This window comes from Tupaia chinensis, unplaced genomic scaffold (assembly GCF_000334495.1).
Source record: "Tupaia chinensis unplaced genomic scaffold, TupChi_1.0 Scaffold143847_1, whole genome shotgun sequence".
Taxonomy (NCBI): Eukaryota; Metazoa; Chordata; class Mammalia; order Scandentia; family Tupaiidae; genus Tupaia; species Tupaia belangeri.
This window is the reverse complement of record NW_006203698.1, coordinates 20,049-37,744: the sequence shown is the minus strand read 5'-3', so window position 1 is coordinate 37,744 and position 17,696 is coordinate 20,049. Positions and strand designations below refer to the sequence as shown.

General features: G+C 34.7%; 1 protein-coding gene and 1 pseudogene across 1 annotated transcript; both read right to left on the bottom strand.

Annotated features, from left to right (window-relative positions):
* Nucleotides 1-1,621: 1,621 nt before the first annotated feature.
* On the bottom strand, nt 1,622-2,522 carry LOC102474790 (olfactory receptor 4C11-like; annotated as a pseudogene).
* Nucleotides 2,523-13,026: 10,504 nt separating this feature from the next.
* On the bottom strand, nt 13,027-13,946 carry LOC102474360 (olfactory receptor 4C11-like). Its single transcript, XM_014582845.1, has 2 exons — nt 13,400-13,946; nt 13,027-13,364 (listed from the first exon to the last, which is right to left on the bottom strand). The coding sequence occupies exons 1-2, from the start codon at nt 13,944-13,946 to the stop codon at nt 13,027-13,029; spliced, it is 885 nt and encodes a 294-aa protein (XP_014438331.1).
* Nucleotides 13,947-17,696: the final 3,750 nt, after the last annotated feature.

The window sequence follows — 17,696 nt, the reverse complement described above, 5'->3', positions numbered from 1 at the left end:
ATAGCATTTTTCATTTCAAAGCATGCCCTACCTTTGTGCACTTCAGTATCAGAAAATGTGTTATATCTCTACTATATTTAAATTTTAAATATAGTTTTACTAACATCCATCATTTTCCTTTTGTGCCTCAGAGTCTGAATTTTGTTGTTTAGGCTCCAGTACACTAAATGCATAAAGAGGGTTTAGGATACCACATGAAGAATCTCACTCAGAGGAAGGATGATTACTGTAGGCTGGAAAAGTTGAGGAAGACATGGAATAGAGGGATGTTGATCAGTGGAAACAAAATTACAAATAAATAAAGGGAAGTTTTCTAGTGTTATAAAATGGAGTTGATAGCATATAGTTAACAACAACTTACTGAATATCTCAGAATTACTAAAAATAAATTTTTGAATGTTCCAAATACAAAGTAATGACAAGTGATTGAGATGATGATGGGCCTGAAGGAGGTGTAGTGAATAAGGTTTTGAATTCACACATGGTTGACAATGGTTCAAGTCCCAGATGTAGCCGCTAGAAACTCATCCAAGCACGTGTGCGTGCCTCTTCAGAGCTGATAAAAGAAATTACTGGGAAAAGACTGTCCATAAAAGAAATTACTGGGAAAAGATTGCAATGTAGCCATCCCCTTTGGGGTGATTTCTCATTTTCTGGCTCTCTGTCTCTCTGACAAGCTCAAGTACTCTACAGCAAAAAAACTTAAAAAAAAAAAAAAGGCAAAGATGATGTGTATGCTAATAACCCTTATTTAATCATTAAACATTCTCATAAGAAAATATAATATTTTAGCCCTACACATGTAAGCCATTACTATATGTAAAGAAGAAAGAAAAATCTCATGAGTAATGTGTAGGTTATAATAATAGTTGAAGAAATAAGAAATATTATATTGGAATATCATTACACAAAAAAAATTACTTACATGAAAATAAGAAACTTTCAAATACAAACCAGTAATAAAATGAAATGAGCAGTTCTTATATACTGAGTTTCTTTGCCCCAAAAGTGTTGAGAAGGAAGTTCAATTCTTTATTGAAGAGGTTTTAAGGAGGAATTCAATATCACAGAGAACTGGTTGAACTTTATTTATGGACACTCACAAGTTGACATAGTTGCATTTGCTAATGTCTTTCTTCTTATCAAGTCAGAGTGTTGACAGAGTTGTGAGTTGTATTTCACAGTCAGCGATGCCAAAATTGAGCTCTCAGAAGGAGTCATCTTAAAGACTTCAGGAAAGCTACCTGATTATTGTAAGAAGCATCAAGAAAAGGCGAGGAAATTGTAAATGTTAGATTAGAGTGCATATGGGTAGTTGGGTTTATACTTCAGGTATAACATGGCTAGAAAAGAAGCTATGCTTAAGTAAAAAGACCATTGTTTCATAATTATCTGATGTGACTTACACTCTACCTAGCTTTGACACAAAAGACAATACCTGGACATTCACTGTGCCTGTAATCTAGGGGAGAAAAAAAATTAAAACAAACAAACAAACAAGAACCTACAAACTTACATACAACAATACATTATTTCCATGATATTTACACATTATCATATTTGATATTGGCATTTACAATAAAAATCAAGAGTCAAAAGTTAATGAGACTAGACCCTTAATTCATCCTCTGTTTTCCTAAGTAATCTTAATATGCCACAACTTTTTCATGGCGTTTCTTACTTTGGCATTTCTTAGTGTATAAATGAGTGGGTTGAGAAAGGGGGTTCCAATGGTATAAAATACTGTCACCATCTTATCCATGGGGAACGTGGTTGGGGGACGTGTATATATGAATATGCATGGCCCAAAGGATAAGATAACTACTATGATATGAGAAGTACAAGTGGAGAGTGCTTTTTTCCTCCCTTCTGCACTGTGGTTTCTCAATGAATACAAGATTACAAGGTATGAAATCAACAAAAATATAAAACCGCTTAAACAAAGTTCCCCACTGTTAGATACCAGATGCAGGTTGATCACGTAAGTGTCCATGCAGGCAAGTTTCAACAATGGCTGCAAATCACAGCAATAATGATCAATCAAATTGGGTCCACAGAAGGGTAACCTTAAGGCCAGAATAATCTGAGCTATACTATGTATGAAAGACCCTATCCAAGCAAGAACAATTAAGATGATGCAGACTTGCCTGTGCATGATGGTTGGATAATGCAAAGGCTTTCAGATGGCTACATAGCAATCAACAGCCATGAAAATGAGGACAAAGATATCCATGCAGCCAAATAAATGCAGTGCAAAGACTTGTGTCATGCATTCAGTGTAGGATATAATTTTCTTTTTAGAGGGAACATCTGCTATCAATAGGTGCTGTTGAAGTTGAAAAACATGAATCAACAAAGTACAAATAAAATAAGAAGAAATACATGGGACTGCCAAGTGTTCAGCTGAATTTGATAGTCACCATAATGATCATATTTCCCACCATGATTCCTGCATAGAAAATTATGGGATCCTGTGTCAAACCAAGTAATACCAACTCAATTACACTGCTATTTAGATGCATTTTTATTTTTTAGTCATGGTGTAGAAATCTCAGGTTAGTCATGGTGTAGAAATCTCATCTGTAAAGGAGAAAATAAATAAAGGTTTCAAAAAGAAAACAAAATATGGAGAGAAAATAGCTATTCTCAGTCATGAATCTGTGATTTTTTATTTGGTTGTCATCTACCATTCTCTTTATTTTTTAAATGAATAAAATGGAATTTTTACTAATTATTCGATATATTTACCAAATTGCACATGGAAACAGTAAAATAAAAATAGGATGGTAATTAAAAAGAAAATTATTATGCCAACAAGATAAACTATGTACGGGAATTGATATGAATAGATAACATTCTCACTTAAATATGTTTCATTACCTAGATTGAGCCAGGAGGATATAGAAAGTCTGAATAGGTCCATTATATAGAAATTCTGAATAGGGGGAACCAGCAGTTAGCATAATGGCTATGTCGCTGGACTCCCACATAGTCAACGGCAGTTCATGTCCCAGACCCCCTGGCTTAAAACTCACTTTCTGTCTCTCTGTCTCTCTCTGTCTCTCTCTGTCTGGCGAGCGCACGCACCCTATAGCAAAAAAATCTCTCAAAAAATTTTTTTTGAAATACAAACCAGTGATTAAATAAATGGGCAGTTTTGATATACTCAGTTAGTTTCTTTGCTCCAAAAGTGTTGAGGAGGAAGTTCAATTCTTTATTGAAGAGGTGGTAAGGGAGGAATTCAATATTATAGAGAATTAGTTGAACTTTTTAGACACTCTCAAGTTGAAATAGTTGCATTTTTAATGGAGACAAGAGTTGTGAGTTGTAGTTCACAGACAGCAATGCAGAAATTGAGCTCTCAGAACAGACTCAGCCTAACGACTTCAGGAAAGCTACCAGATTATGGTCAAAAACATCAAGAAAAGGTGAGGAAATCATATGCATCATATTAGAGTGCATATGGGGAGTTGGGCTTATTCTTCATGTATAGCATGGAAAGAAAGGAAGCTAATCTGAAGTGAAAAGACTACTGTTCCATAATTATTTGATTTGATCTATACTCTATCTAGCTTTGACACAAAAGACAATGCCTACACATTCACTGTGCTTATAGATAAAACAAATAAACAAAAAGCAGAAACCCACAAACTCATACACAGCAACATGTTATTCCCACAATAGTCAGACATTATCATATTTGATATTGACATTACTCTAGACAAATCAATATTAAAAAGTTAATCATGCAAGGCCTTCAATTTATTTTTTTCCTTTCTGAGATAATCTGAATTGCCACAACTTTTTCATGGCAGTTTTTGCTTCAGGATATCTTAGTGTGTAGATGAATGGGTTGAGAAAGGATATTCCAATGGTGTAAAATACTGCCACCAACTTGTCCATGGGGACATGCATTTTCATAAACTTTTTGAAGACTCTTGAATGTAGTAGTCTGGGGAGAAATGTGCACATATAGAAATGGTCTCATTGTAAGCCAAACAATATGATTGAAAGTATATACAAAAAAATAATAATAAATAATGTGAAAGAAAAAAAAAGTAGTCTATAAAAAATAGAGAAAACTAAAATTTAGGAGAATAATACTGTGTGCTGAGGGCGATAACATTCTCATGAACAGAAGAACAACACATATCACATAAAAAATCACACTGATATAAATAAAGTGCATTTAAAAGAATATTTTTAAATTTCATAATATCTTTAGTATCTGCCTCAGGACACTGATTCGGATGTTAGAAATGGAAGGGAGAGCTAGTAATATCAACATTACATTAAACATATTTCACAATCATGCTTTATTAAAATAATGCATTTAAAATCTTTACCTATAGAGTTGTTCTGTTTTTCATATTGGCATATCACTGAGCCATCACAACTGTCTTCTGTAGTAACAGGGCTTATAGTGGTATTTCTAAGAGAACATTAAACTCAGAATATGGAGGAAGGTGTGAAACTCAGTATTTCTTAAACACATCATACACAAACACACTGTCATTAACTACATAATCACTTGTTTCATTGGAAGTTTTCCAAATACACTCTTTGTAAAATCACTTTAGAAAAAAACTGAAAAATTATATTTGGCTTCTATACATTGTGTGATTAAAAAAATGCCTGCACTTATATCTATATAAAAGGAACCAGCAGTTAGCATAATGGCTATGTTGCTGGACTCCCACGGAATTGACCGCGGTTCGCGTCCTGGAGCCGGTGGCTTAAAACTCACGCCGGGCGCGTGTGCGTGTGTGCCCAAGATCCCAAGAGGAGAATGGAGGAGAAGGGATGGCAGCGTGACCATCCCCACTGGGGGGTGATTTCTCGCTTTCTGTCTCTATGTCTCTGTCTGTCTGGCGAGGGCACGAGCCCTATAGTGAAAATCTCTCAAAAAAAAAATGCCTGCACTTATATCTATATCAATATCTCAATTTATCTAGCTATTTATATATTTTTAAATTCTAAACCTAACTGTAAAACATTTATACCTTTAATGACAGATATCCTAAAACTTATCTAAGGGATACATAATTTTAATTATGTATTTATACTTAGATAATACAAACAGAGATGTTAGAATTATAGACATAATACAAATTAGAAAAAAGGGATAAGAAAAGGCATTTTTATCTGTTCACTGCTGAATTTCAGCATCTAGAAAAAGTAGGTGATTAATAAAGATTTTTTGAATGAATCTTCAATGCTCTTAATTTCTTATTCTTAACTATTAAGTAGTTAATGGTACTTTAAGTAAGATAACTTAAATATAATAATGGAATATTTATTTGCATATTTTAAATATTAAACAAATTGTTTTATGTACTTTGTCCCATTTATATGACTTTTTAAATGAATCTTTACTTTTCTTAATTTGTTATGTATATTCTCGAGTATCTTACACCCTGACTTTAAGTAACATAAGAAATACATAAAAATAGAATTTGAAGAATTAGAATAATGCTAATAAATACAAATAAATAATGTGCCATACTACATTACATTTGGTCTCCATCAAGGAGAAGTGAAACCTGTCTTTCTGTATCCATAGCAACATCAGCACGTCCTTAAAGCATTTCCTCCAATAGCCAAATAAGTATTATTTCTATTTAACTAACTTTTACACTATTATCTACCAGTGGCCCTTACCTAGTGGCTCCCATTTCCTTCGGCATTGCTGTGCATGTCTTCTATTTCTATCTTCTTACTTTATATCGCAAAGCACTCTTAGAAAATCCTAAATTTTCTACTCTCACAAATGCAGTGAATGTGTCATTGATCATGGCACTGAGCATATTTATTTTTCTCTGAGTATTAAGTACAATTAAGATATTCTCCCAAACGGAATTTTACCAGCTTTGGGGAGAGATTATACATGGCTAAGATGTTTTGCTGCCCTCTTTTCTTCTGAATATTTGATGAGAATTTTAAAATTGCTTCTAATTCCATATCCAGTTATCCTGGAACCAGAATCTCTCTGATCACACAAAGATGTGAGGTATTCTCACCTTCATGCTAGAAGGCAAACTAAATTAGCCTAGATGCACCCAACTCTTTCTGAAATTCAACCTCACACTAGGTTTTTACCAGGAAAAATTTCTCTTTTGCCTATCTTGGAGGAGTATTTAATATGAATGATGCAAAATAAAGGAGTCTGGGGAAGGTCAATCCCTAAAGTGTCCCTCCTTTCCAATTATGTAACATTACCCAGATGTGATAAATAATTTAATCTTTAATTTGTCTTCAATTATGATATTTTCGTGTAGTTGAAGAAGTTAATTTGGATGATAAGTGACACTTTTAACTAAAACTAAAAATGATTGTCATGTACCCAAGTCTTTGTTTCTAATAGCATTCACCAGTGAAATATCTTACAGATTATTCTAAACTGGGGCTGAGAGTGTACAATATTAATGGGAGCATCTTATAGTGGTGGAGAAAAAGAAGTCCTAACATAGTAATGATGATATAAGAGGAGAATTCAATATTTTCATGGAAAATGAATTAAAAACTTAATCTCCATAATTTCAAAAGAGTTTTGTAACCAATGATATCAACAAATTAGTCCACTCCTAAAGAATGGAGGCTATTATAAAATGTAATGGGTCAATGTAATCTTTGACATTTTAAGTAAAGAAAAAAATGGATATTCTTTAAAGATTTTTAGGATTAGGAAATAAGTGATTAGTAGGTGATGTGATGGTTAAGGCTCTGGACTTCCATATGGTTGATTGCAGAACCCATTCCAGACCCCATGGCTTGGAAAATAAGATTAGGAAAAAAAAAAAAAAAGGTGTGAAATCAATCTTCTTAATTTAAGGTGGGTGCCATATGATTTTCCATCAATTTACTCACAAAATTGCTTTTGTTTGATGAGAGAAATGAATAGGGACATTTAAGTAATAAAGAGGGCTTTCTGGTGAGGCTTTCCTGGGTGCTGTAGTTTTGGCTCACTTTCTCTAAACATCATCCTAATAAGCAGCTGTTATCATTCTTTCCCTCACCAGATAGTCAACAAGCAAAATGCCTTCAGCATCTTAAAAAGCTAAAGCCATGACCTCTGCTCTTGGCTCATCTGTTTACACCTTGACTGGACCAACCACTTATACTTCTTGGTTTTCATTGTTTTGATTGCAAGTTTGTCTCCAAAATCATACTGGTGAAACCCCATGTCAGTTCCTGGTATAGTTATTTGAAGAAATGCTTCAAGACCTTAATTCTATTTGTTTAAAATTTCCTTTGAAAATCAACACTTTTTTTCTTTTAAAGTATTTGACATAGTGTACATGTACTGGCTGTAGGAAGACAGACAGAGAGAACGGACAGATTACCCAATAGGGGAGATGATCATGCCACAATCCCTTGTCTTCCATTCTCCTCTTGTGATTTTGGGCATGCATATACATGTACCCATGTGTTCCCAGTCACTGGGTCCTAGATTCAAACCATGGTTGGCCATGTGGGAACCATGTGGGAATCCAGAACCTTAACCAGCATGCCACCTTCTGACTCCATCAACCACATATTTAATCTATGGTGATATACTTTCATAATCTATTCCACTTTTGCACATGTCATAGTTTTTATAGCTTTATTATATGTGTGTGTGTGTGTGTGTGTGTGTGTGTGTGTGTGTGTGTATGTGTGTGTGGTGTAGTGTGTATCTTTTGATTTTTAAAGGATTTTTTGAGGTGGGGGGATGACCAGCAGATGGCATAATGGCTATGTTGCTGTTGTCTCACATGACCAGCTGAGGTTTCAGTCCTAAACCCAGTGACTTGAAACTCACACCAGGTGCATGTGCATGTGTGTCCAAAATCCTGAGATGAGAATTGAAGAGTAGGGATTGTGGCACAGCCATACCCCAGTGGTGCTTGTGGCATGATTTCTCACTTTCTGTCTTTTCATCTCTTTCTGTCTCTCTGATGTGTGCTCACACTATTATAGCAAAAATTTCCCTTAAAAAATTATAAAGTCTTTTTTGTTTGTTTTTGTGTGTACTTTTGGGGAGGACACTCTCAACATGGTCTTATCATGGAGCTATTCATTCAGCCATGCTCCAGCTATGTCAGATATTGGGCATATAGGTGTCCATTAGGTTTTAAGGTCAAATTAGTATCTACACCAACAGCTAGCTATGAGACTTCCAGCAGTATAGATTAGTATGCTGCTGTCTGTATCATGAACGCTGTGTCATGTAGTGTATTTTGAAATCAGGTAGTATGAATTCTTTTTTTTTCCTCAAGATTTTTTTGGCTTTTTGGGGTCTTTTATGGTTCCATATAAATTTTAGGTTTGTTGTTGTTGTTCTGTTTTGCTGTTTCTCTGAAAAACTGCCATTAAATTTTTTTAAAGCTTGTGTATTTATTTATTTTTAAGAGAGGAAAGAGAGAGGGAGAAAGGGGAGAGAGGCAAACTTGCAGGGTTTCATTGCACTATAATCCTCCACTCAGTCTCCTAGCCAGTCAAAATCACAGATAGGCACAGGTACCTAGTTTTGTTGATATTCTATATGACTTAAAGATCTTATTTTATTTATTTATTTTTAGAAGCTTTTGCCTTAGGGTATGTGCACTCACAGGAGAGAGAGAGAAATAAAGACAGTGAGAAGGAAGGTGAGAAAGCACCACTCAAGAAGAATGGCCATGCCACAATTTCTTATCCTTCATTCTCTTCTTGGACTCTCAGGCATGTACACATATGCACTTGATCTCAGTTTCAAGCCACTAGTCTGGGACTTGAACCATGGTTTACTATGTGGAATTCCAGCAACATAACCACTATGCCATCTGCTGGCCCCCAGGGTTCTTATTATAAAAAGTCTTGCCTAGTCTAATATGAAATGTTTGCCCTATGCGTTCTGTTTTTCCTTTTTTAATTAATTATTTATTCTTTATAATTTGACCAGAGAGAGATACAGAGAGAAAGAGAGAGAGAGAAAGCAAGATGACATGTCCATTACCTGAAATGTGGTCAGCACTATGGCAGTCCAGCACCCTTATCCACCACTCTACCTGCTACCCCTCTGTTTCTTTTTTTTTTTAAGTATTATTATTATTATTTAACTTTCTTATTACCACTTTTTTTAAAACTTGAGAGACAGGGAGAGAGAGAAAGAAAGAGAAAGAAATAGAGAAAATGAGAAAATATGCCAGGAGATCTAGGACTCAAACTATGGCTGGCTATGTGGGATTCCAGCGTCCTCAACCACCACATCACCTGCCTTGCTCCACCCTGTGCTGTCTTCAAGTAGTTTAGTGGTTTGAAGATTTGTGTTTAAGTTTTTAAATAATTGTAACAAGTGAGAGATAGGACTATAGTTTCAATTTTCTGCAAGATAAAGAAATGGAGAAGGGGGACCAGCAGTTAGTGTAATGGCTATGTCGCTGGACTCCCATGTAGTCACTCATGGTACACATCCTGGGCCCGGTGGCTTAAAACTCATGCCAGGCACGTGTGCGGGTGTGCCCAAGATCCTGAGAGGAGAATGGAGGAGAAGGGATTGCGGCATGGCCATCCCCCTTGGGGGATGATTTTACCATGTTCCCCCCCCTCCCATTAAGTAACGTTTCTCTCCACTGCCCTGGTCCAATATATCTGTCTATCTATGGCAAGCACACATCCTCTGGCAATTAAAAATATCTAAACTCCAGGTGACATGATGTTTGGGTGTGCTGGACTCCCATGTGACTGACTGCGGTTTGAGTCCTGAACCTGGTGACTTACTTTCTCACTCTCCCCCTCCTACCCTCTCTCTCTCTCTCTCACACTCTGTCTCTCTCTGGTCACATTAAAATAAACAAAAAATAAAGGTAAATAAAATAATTCTTACAAAAATGTAAAGTCCAGAAGTGAATTGATGCATTTATGATCAATTTAATTTTTACAAGGGCCTCAGCACTCACAAACTTAATATCCACATGCAGAAGATAAAAATTGAGCCATTATCTAATATCAGTATATAAATACTTGAACAAAATAGGCTAAAGACTTACATATAAGACCTGAAACTATAAAATGTGTAGAAAAAGAACTGGAAATTCTTTATGGCATTGGCCTTACAGTTTCTTGGATATGACCCCAAAAGCATGGGGAACACAAGCCAAATAGACAAATGGGATGCAGAAAAATAAAAGTCTTCTTTACAACAACAACAAAAAAGTAGAGTGTGAAAAAATTCTACAAACTGGGAGAAAACAATTTCAAATCATACTTTGGTTAAGGGGCTAAATAGCTAAAATACACAAGGAACTCATATTACTCAGTAACAAGAGAACAAATAACTTTATTTTAAAAATGAGTAAAGAGCTTGAATAGACATTTCTTGCAAGAACACAAACAAATGATGAAAAGATAATATTAAACAATTCTCAATGTGTCCACTCATCAGACAAAAATGCATGTTATAACACAACGTGATATCACCTTATCCCTGCTAGGTTACCTATTATCAAAATCAGAATGGCAAGTGTTGGTGAGGATGCAGAAAAACTAAAACAATTTACACTGTTCAAGCTATAATAAATTAGAAAATCCATTTTGGGAAATAGTAGGAACTTTCCTCGAAACCAAAAATAGAGGTACCATATAATCTAGCAATCCAACTGTCATTTGTATACCTAAAGGAATTGAAACCAGAATGTCAAATAAACATTTACAGTCACCTGTCTCTTGCAGAATTATTCAAAACTGTTTATATGTGGGAACAATTAAGTGTCCATCAATGCATAAATGGGGACCAGCAGATGCACAATGATTACATCACAGGACTCCTACATAGCCTAACGGGTTCAAGTCCTCAGTCCAGAGGTGAAAAAACATACTAGGAGTGTGTATATGTGTGCACAAGATCCTGAGAAGAGAATGGAGAAGTGATTGTGGAATGGCCATCCTCCCAGGGGGTAATTTCTCACTTTCTGTCTCTGCCTTTCTCTGTCTCTCTGGCAAGTACACGTGTCCAAAAGAAAAAATCTCTCTTGAAAACAAAAATGAGTATATGAATGAAAAACATGATATATTTACACAATGGAATCTATTAAGCCTTAAAAACATGAAATTGTTTTTGTGACAAAACTGGTAAACTAGAACACATTATGTTACATAAAAGGTTCATGACATAGCCCATGACCTGTATCTCTAAAGTACAGCTGTTAATATGCACTGCTCACTTTGGGCATGAAAATTCCATTGGTAAATCAACTTGTAAAGCCATACAACCCCTTTGACTGAGAAAGTAGGACAAAACAAATACAGACAGAAAGCAGCTTCTTGCATCAGTAGTGGGTTCTCCTACAAAATAAACACAAGTGTCAAAAATGTTTTCTAAATGCCTATGGTGACTTTCTTTATTTCATTGACATCATTCAACTTCAAATGTAATAGCTCATATAATTTTTCATTTCAAAGCATGCCTTACCTTTGTGCACATCAGTATCAGAAAATGTGTTGTATCTCTACTATATTTAAATTTTAAATATAGTTACTAACATTTATTATTTCCCTTTTGTGCCACTTAGAATGAGAATTTTGTTGTTGTAGCTCCAATACACTAAACACATAAAGAGCTGAATATCTCAAGGCTTTCTGATACTTTATGAAGAACCTCACACAGAGGAAGGATGACTATTGTAGGGTGGAAACCGCTGAGGAGGGCATGGAGCATATAGGGATGTTGGTCAATGGAAACAAAATTACAACTAAATAAAAGGTAGAATTTCAAGTCTTATAAAATGCAGTTGGGAGCATATAGTTAACTACAACTTGCTGTATATCTCAGAATAACTTAAATTAATTTCAAATGTCGCAAATACAAAGTAATGACAAATGGTGACATGATGACAAGCCAGCAGGTGTACTGATTTAGGTGGTGCTGAACTCCCACATGGTTGACCGTGGTTAAAATCTCAGGCCTGGAGGCTTAAAACTCCCAAAATCATGCCCATAATCCTGAGATGAAATGGAAGACAAGTGATGTGATGTACCTATCCCCTCTGAGGGTGATTTCACACTTTCTGCCTCTATCTTTCTGAAAGTACATGCACTCTATAGTAACAAAAACTAAAAACAAAAAACAAAAAACAAAAAACAGAAAAAACACAATTGGTTGAGATGATGAGTACACTAATAACACTGATTTAATTACTAAACCTACATTCTAATAAGGAAATGTCATATTGTAATCCTACAAATATATAAATTACTAATGTAAATAAAGAAAAAATCTCATGAGTTATCTGTAGGTTATTAGAATAGCTGAAAAAATATAAAAGATAAGTTTGGAATATCACTATACAAAAAAAATCTCTCAATCAAAAATATGAACCTTTCAAATACAAACTAGTTATAAAAAGAAACGAGCAGTTCTTATATACCAGTTTAGTTTATTTGCCCCAAAAGTGTTGAGGAGGAAGTTCAATTCTTCTTTTGGAGAGATATTATTGGAGGAATTCAATATCATAGAGAACTGGCTGAATTAACTTTATGTATACTTACAAGTTGAACTAATTTCTTTTGTTAATGTCTTTCTTCTTATCAAGCCAGAGTGTAGACAGAGTTGTGAGGTATACTTCGTGGTAGGCAATGCCAGAATTGAGCTATCAAGAAGAGAGTTAGACTAAAGCTTTTAGGAAAGCTACCAGATTTTGGTCAGAAGCAAAAAGAAAAGGTGAGAAAATTGTATGCGTTAGGTTACAGAGTTTTTGTGGAGTTGGGCTTATACTTCAGGTATAACATGGCTAGAAAGGAAGTTAATCTGAATTGAAAAGAGTGTTAGTTGTTCCATAATTATTTGATCTGATCTACACTCTATCTAGGTTTTACACAAAAGACAATGCCTTGACATTCACTGTGCCTGGTAAACTAGAACAAAAATAACAAAAGAACCTACAAACTTGTATACAGCCATATGTTATACCCACTACATTCAGACATTGTTATATTTGATATTGGCATTTCCCAAGACAAATCAAGAGTCAAAATTAATCAAGACAGGCCCTCAATTCATCCTTTGCTTTCTTAAGTAACCTGGATATGCCATAGCTTTCTCATGGCATTTTTTACTTCAGCATTTCTTAGTGTGTAAATGAGTAGGTTGCGAAAGGGGGTTCCAATGGTATGAAATACTGCCACCATCTTTTCCATGGGGAACGTGGTTGGGGGATGTGTATATATGAATATGCATGGCCCAAAGAACAAGATCACTACTATGATGTGAGAAGTACAAGTGGAGAGTACTTTTTTCCTCCCTTCTGCACTGTGGTTTCTCAATGAGTGCAAGATGACAAAGTAGGAAATCATCAAAATTACAAAATTACTTGGGAACCAGCAGTTAGCATAATGGCTATGTCGCTGGACTCCCATGTAGTCGACCGCGGTTCGTGTCCCGGACCCAGTGGCTTAAAACTCACGCCAGGCGCGTGTGCATGCGTGCCCAAGATCCCGAGAAACCTTAAGGCCAGAATAATCTGAGCTATACTATGTATGAAAGACCCTATCCAAGCAAGAACAATTAAGATGATGCAGACTTGCTTGCGCATGATGGTTGGATAATGTAAAGGCTTGCAGATGGCCACATAGCGATCAACAGCCATGAGAATGAGGACAAAGATCTCCATGCAGCCAAATAAATGCAGTGCAAAGACTTCTGTCATGCATTCATTGTAGGATATGATTTTCTTTTTAGAGAGAGCATCTGCTATCAATCTAGGTGCCGTCGAAGTTGAAAAACAGGAATCAGCAAAGGACAAATAAAATAGGAAGAAATACATGGGGCTGCCAAGTGTTCGGCTGAACTTGATAGTCACAATAATGAGCATATTTCCCACCACAGTTCCAGCATAGAAAATTAAGAAGATTGAAAACACCATTTTTTGCCTCACAGGATCCTGTGTCAATCCAAATAACACAAATTCAGTTACGCTGTTATTTTGATGCATTTTTTTAGCTAATTTGTAGATATCACAGGTTAGAAATATTTCGTCTGCAAAAGAAAGTATTTATTCCCAGTCACAAAATTGTGGCTTTTCATTTGGTTGTCACCTATTATTCTCTGTATTTTTTAAATGAATAAAATGGAATTTTTGCTAATTATTCAATGCATTTTCCATATTGCACATGAAAATAGGAAAATAAAAATAGAAAAGTAATTGGGACCAGCAGTTAGCATAATGGCTATGTCGCTGGACTCCCACGCAGTCAACCGTGGTTCACATCCTGGACCTGGTGGCTTACAACTCACACTGGGTGTGTGTGTGTGCATGCCCAAGATCCCGGGAGGAGAATGGAGGAGAAGGGACTGTGGCGTGGCCATCCCTCCTGGGGGGTGATTCTCGCTTTCTGTCTCTCTGTCTCTCTCTGTCTGGTGAGCGCACGCACCCCATAGCAAAAACCTCTCAAAAAGAAAAAAACAAACAAACAAACAAACAAACAAGCAAAAAAACTGTAGACAAATCATATAAGACTCCATAATCTCTGATGTGTGTCCTGACTAGGTTATCTAATTATACTATGATTTCTTTAATCTAATTAAACTATGATTTCTTTAAAAAAATTAGAAAAGTAATTAAAAAGCAATTATTACTCAAGGAAGTTAAACAATGTAAGGGTATTGGTAATGAGTAAATAACCCTGTCTTTAATATGTTTCATTAGTTTACATTGAGGACTTTCCGATTTTATGGCAGATATTTTCAAAAATACAAAAAAAACCCCATGACTTATTCAAAAATACACAAAATATACACATGACTTTCTTCAATATGCATTATGCTTTTACATTATCTGAACTAGTTAGCTTTTTTTTTTATTATTATTCTACAAGCAGTGTGCGTTCACCAGAGAGAGAAAGATAGAGAGAGGGGAAGAGAGAGAGAGAGAAAGTGAGAAATCACTCCCAAGGGAATGGCCACACTGCAGTTCTTCCTTCTCCATGCTCCTCGTGGGATTTTGATCATGATCATGGATTCACAAACACTTGGCATGAGTTTTAAGCTGTCGGTACTCAAACTGCAGAGTTGTCTATGAGGGGTCCAGCTGCCTTAACCTCTACACCATCTGCTGACCTGGGTATTCTTAGCATACTAAATCTACTTAGTAAATATTTGTACTCTACTAGTAACTGTTTATTTAAAAGGGGACTCAACAACATCTTACAGTTCCTTCTTTAACAAAATCTAAGCAAAACACCTACACACACACACACATAGTAAAAAAAAGAGAGAGAATACTAAACATAAAACTTGGACAAGAAACGGCATTCTAGTCAGTCTGTCCAGCATAATTTTTTTTTAATCCCTTACCTTGACTGGATTTATTTACTGTTAATTTACCTCTCAAAATTTCTAGTTCTCTCTGTTCTTAATTGAGACTCTTTGATTAAACTTTGTACTTTTTCATTATACTATGTTGCTCAAAGCTACTGTTTCCTCCCTTTCATTATTTTTCTGAGTTCTTTAGCATGTTTTCATAAGACACAAAGCGACCCTGAGACTAAAATGAAAAAGAAGGAGGAAAATTGACATACATTTCTTCAAATTTCAGGTTGACATTTAAGCACCAGGGATTTAGGAAATTAGCTACATATTCTCAAAGTCATAACTTACTTATTATTATGAATACTCTTGACTATCTTATACTTTGATTTTAAGCATGACAAGATAAATATAAAATAGAATATTTATTTGCATATGTCAAATAATAATCTAGCAAAAAGCGAAAGATAATTGTCAAAATGTTAGAATGCACTTAAAACACCTATACCAGACACAAACATATTTCTGAAATATTAATGGATATCAAAATCCATCTTAAAAGAGTATAACACAAAAAACATGGAGCAAAGAAGGAATTTTAACAGACACTTCTTATTAAAAAAAGATGAAGTATGTGGATGCTCAGTTCCATTCACAATTACATACATTCACATTAAAATATTAATTGAATATTTTTTCACCCATCAAATTAATAGAATAATACTTTTGATAATTTTTCATTTAGATTTTTGCAATAAGGGTTGTGCCAAAAGGAAACAAAACAAGACAAAAAGTGAAAAGTCACCCCCCCAGGGAGAATGATCATACTGCAATCTCTTCTCTTTTATTTTCCCCTCAGGATTTGGGACATGCACATGTACAAAGCTGACATGTTTTTCAAGCCTCCAGGTTCGAGACTCCAACCACAGTGCCAGCCATAAGGGATCCAGTGTTTTAATCCCCACTCTTCCAATTGTCTTTTCATAAATAGTTATGACAAAGGTGTAAGAAAACCTATACATTTTGGTGGGAGTACAAATTGAGGCAATATCTAAGGGGTGGTTTTAACACCTGGGACATGACTTTTGCATGTAGAAATTAATCCATTTTTTCCTATAGTTACTCCCACTCACAAACACAAAGACAATCATTACAAAGTCCTTTCTATGGTAACAAAAGATAAGAAATAACTACAATGTACATCAAAAGGAGTATTAATAAACCAAGGATGATACTTTAATGCAAATACCGATTTAAAATCTACAAGGGACTACAAAAATTTGTGGTTTATTTGGTGTGAAATATTGATATTTATATAGTTTTCCATGTTATGCATTTTCATAAACTTTTTGATCAATTTTACGTGTAATAGTCACTAAAATACAGAGCAAACTAAAATTTGGGAGGTGAATACTGTATGCTAAGGATGACAACATTTTCATTAACAGCAGGATAACACATATTATACAAACAATCACACTTATATAAAGTGCCTTTAAAAAGATATTTTTAAATTGCATAATATTTGTAATCTCTGTATAAGAAAACTTATTCAGATGTTAGAAATAGAAGGAAAAGCTAGCAATATCAATAGTACTTTTTAAAATGTTTCATAATCATGCTTTATGTTAATAATTCAGTTAAAATTCTTACCTATGGATTCATCTGTTATTCATATTGGCATATCACTGAGCCATCACAACTGTCTTCTGTTGTAGCAGGAGGTATAGTGGTATTTCCAAGACAACACTGAACTCCAAAAGCTTGAATAAGATAGTAAGTCAACATATGGAGGTAGGTAAGTGCTCTTTATTATCCACCAACATGCTATCATTAACTACAGACTCACTTGTTTTACTGAAAGTTTTCCAAATACACTCTTTTAAAATCTCTTTAGAAAAAACTGAAAAACTATATTTGGCTTCTATACATTAAATGTGATTAAAAATACCTATATCAGTATCTACATCAATTCCTCAATTTATATAGCTATTTATATCTTTTTTTAACCCTAAACCTAACCATAATCTTAAGCTATTTATATCTTTAATGATACATAGACATCCTAAAACATATCTATAGTGCACATAATTTTATGTATGTATTTATATGCAAATAGATGCATAGATAGATCTTAGAATTACAAGCATAGCATACATTATGATAAAAACAAGATGGGGATTTTATCCAGTGACTGCCGAATTTTAGCACCTAGAAAAAGTAGGTGACTAATAAATATTTTTTGAATGAATCTTCAATGCTCTTAATTTCTTACATATAAAATATTAAACAAATTATTGTATGTACTTTAACACATTTATATTTCAACTTTTGAAATGAATCTTCAATTTTCTTACTTTGTTATGTATATTCTCAAGTATCTTACATCCTGGCTTAAGATAAGATACACATAGACATGGAATTTGAAGAATTAGAA

Bases quoted from the DNA above. Each gene is read 5' to 3' on its own strand.
- LOC102474360 (XM_014582845.1), bottom strand. From the start codon at position 13,946: ATGCATCAAAATAACAGCGTAACTGAATTTGTGTTATTTGGATTGACA. The intron at 13,365-13,399 runs GTCCGGGACACG...ACTACATGGGAG, and splicing joins CGTGAGTTTTAAGCCACTGG to TCCAGCGACATAGCCATTAT.